Source organism: Alosa sapidissima, chromosome 16, assembly GCF_018492685.1.
Source record: "Alosa sapidissima isolate fAloSap1 chromosome 16, fAloSap1.pri, whole genome shotgun sequence".
In the NCBI taxonomy this organism is placed as follows: Eukaryota; Metazoa; Chordata; class Actinopteri; order Clupeiformes; family Clupeidae; genus Alosa; species Alosa sapidissima.
Genome location: NC_055972.1, coordinates 3,327,525 through 3,330,024, shown reverse-complemented (window position 1 = coordinate 3,330,024; position 2,500 = coordinate 3,327,525). Strand labels below are relative to the sequence as shown.

Genomic DNA, 2,500 nt, shown 5'->3' with positions numbered 1-2,500 from the left:
CGTGCGTGCTGTGCTGTGCTGTGCTGTGCGGTGCGGTGCGGTGCTGTGCTGTGCGTGTGTGTGAGGGTATTCCCTGTGCTGCGTGCGAGTGTGTGTGAGGGTATTCCCTGTGCTGTATGTGTGTGTGTGAGTGTTCTTCCTGACCGTGTCCCTGCTGCTGTGTGTGGTCAGGACTGAGGAGATTGTGATGCCGGACGAGCAGTCGGGCCTGGTGAAGGAGAACTACGTGTGGAGCGTCCTGCTGCACCGCGGCGCCACGTCCGAGGGCCTCTTCCTGGCCACGCCGCCCGCCAGCTACGACCACGACCTCTTCAGCATGACCTGGGGGCCCACCATCGCCGCCCTCTCCTACGTCTTCGACAAGAGCCTGGACGACACCATCATACAGAAGGCCATCGCTGGCTTTAGGTGTGCAGAAACACACACACATACATACACACACACACACACACACACACACACACACACACACACACACATATACACACACATATACACACACACACATATATACACACACACACACACACACACATACATACACACACACACACATATACACACACACACACATACACACACACACACACACACACATATACATACACACACACACACACACAGGTGTCTGCAGTCACACAGACAGAGTTTGTCATTAATGTGTTTGATCTTTGTGTGCACTAACTGTATTAACTTTGTGTGTGTGTGTTTATGAAATGTGCAATGATCTCGGCTCACTTTGTGTGTGTGTGTTTAGGAAATGTGCGATGATCTTGGGCTCACTTTGTGTGTGTGTGTGTTTGTGTGTGTTTAGGAAAAGTGCGATGATCTCGGGCTCACTTTGTGTGTGTGTGTGTGTGTGTGTGTGTGTGTTTAGGAAATGTGCGATGATCTCAGCTCACTTTGTGTGTGGTTGTGTGTGTGTGTGTTTAGGAAATGTGCGATGATCTCGGCTCACTTTGGCTTCAGTGATGTCTTTGACAACCTCATAATTTCCCTCTGCAAGTTCACCACCCTCAGCAGCGAGGTAACACACGCGGATCACACACACACGCGCCTTACACACGCAGCTTACACACACACACACACACCTCACATACACACACACACGGCACACTCACACACACTCACTCAAACGGTACACACACCACACTCTCACATACACACATACACACACACACACACACACACACACACACACACACACACACACACACACACACACTCACTCACACAGTTGACCCTGCTGCTGTCCATGCACCATACATGATGCTGACCAGAAGCACAATGTGACCTTTTCTTTGTGTGTGTGTGTGTGTGTGTGTGTGTGTGTGTGTGTGTGTGTGTGTGTGTGTGTGTGTGTGTGCGTGTGTGTGTGTGTATGTGTGTGTCTGCGTATGTGTGCGTGTGTGTGTGTGTGTGTCTGTGTGTGTGCTTGTGTCTGTCTGTGTGTGTGTGTGTGTGTCTGTGTGCGGGTGTCTGTGTGTGTGCGTGTGTCTGTGTGTGTGCGTGTGCGTGTGTCTGTGTGTCTGTCTGTGTGTGTCTGCGTGTGTGTGCGCGTGTGTGTGTGTGTGTGTGCGCGCGTGTGTGTGCGCATGTGTGTGTGTGTGTGTGTGCACAGTCGGTGGAGAACCTGCCCACGGTGTTCGGCAGTAATCTGAAGGCTCAGGTTGCAGCCAAGACGGTGTTCAGCCTGGCCCATCGCCATGGCGACATCCTGCGCGAGGGCTGGAAGAACATCATGGACTCCATGCTGCAGCTGTTCAGAGCCGAGCTGCTGCCCAAGCCCATGGTCGAGGTGTGTGTGTGTGTTATTTGGTGTTCCTTTTAATTGTAAACGTTTACCCAGCTCCTGAGCTGTAATGTAGAGTCAGTGATAATTAAGGGATATGATGGTTTATATGGATGTAGGTTTATATGGATGTATGTAGGTTTGTATGTATGTAGGTTTATATGGATGTAGGTTTATATATCTATATGTAGGTTTGTAGGTTTGTATGTATGTAGGTTTATATGTATGTAGGTTTATATATATATGTAGGTTTATATGTAGGTAGGTTTATATGGATGTAGGTTTGTATGGATGTAGGTCTATATGTATGTAGGTTTATATGTAGGTTTGTGTGTTTGTAGGTAGCTGGTGTGATACTGCCCTCTGGTGGTCATGAGTAGGGATGTCATACTAGTGGGGTGTGTGATCTGTTTCAGGTGATGTCATGTTGTGGGGTGTGTGATCTGTTTCAGGTGATGTCATGTTGTGGGGTGTGTGATCTGTTTCAGGTGATGTCATGTTGTGGGGTGTGTGATCTGTTTCAGGTGGAGGACTTTGTGGAGCCGAATGGAAAGATCTCTCTGCAGAGGGAGGAGACGCCATCTCAGAGGTACATGATGCAGCAGTCAGTCAGGCAGCCAATGTGTCACTGTTCACACGGTAGTGCCATGATGGGGCCAACAGACATGAATGAACAACCCAATGATACAACTAACCAGCTTTTAGGAG

The 2,500-nt window shown here is 49.2% G+C and overlaps 1 protein-coding gene across 1 annotated transcript in view; it reads left to right on the top strand.

The window, feature by feature from the left end:
• The window catches only part of gbf1 (golgi brefeldin A resistant guanine nucleotide exchange factor 1), a 103,713-nt gene that overhangs the window by 82,615 nt on the left and 18,598 nt on the right, over window positions 1-2,500 (top strand). The window contains 4 exon segments of the mRNA XM_042066150.1: window positions 172-408; window positions 934-1,027; window positions 1,622-1,798; window positions 2,317-2,381. Of these exon segments, the coding sequence (XP_041922084.1) occupies window positions 172-408; window positions 934-1,027; window positions 1,622-1,798; window positions 2,317-2,381 (573 nt within the window).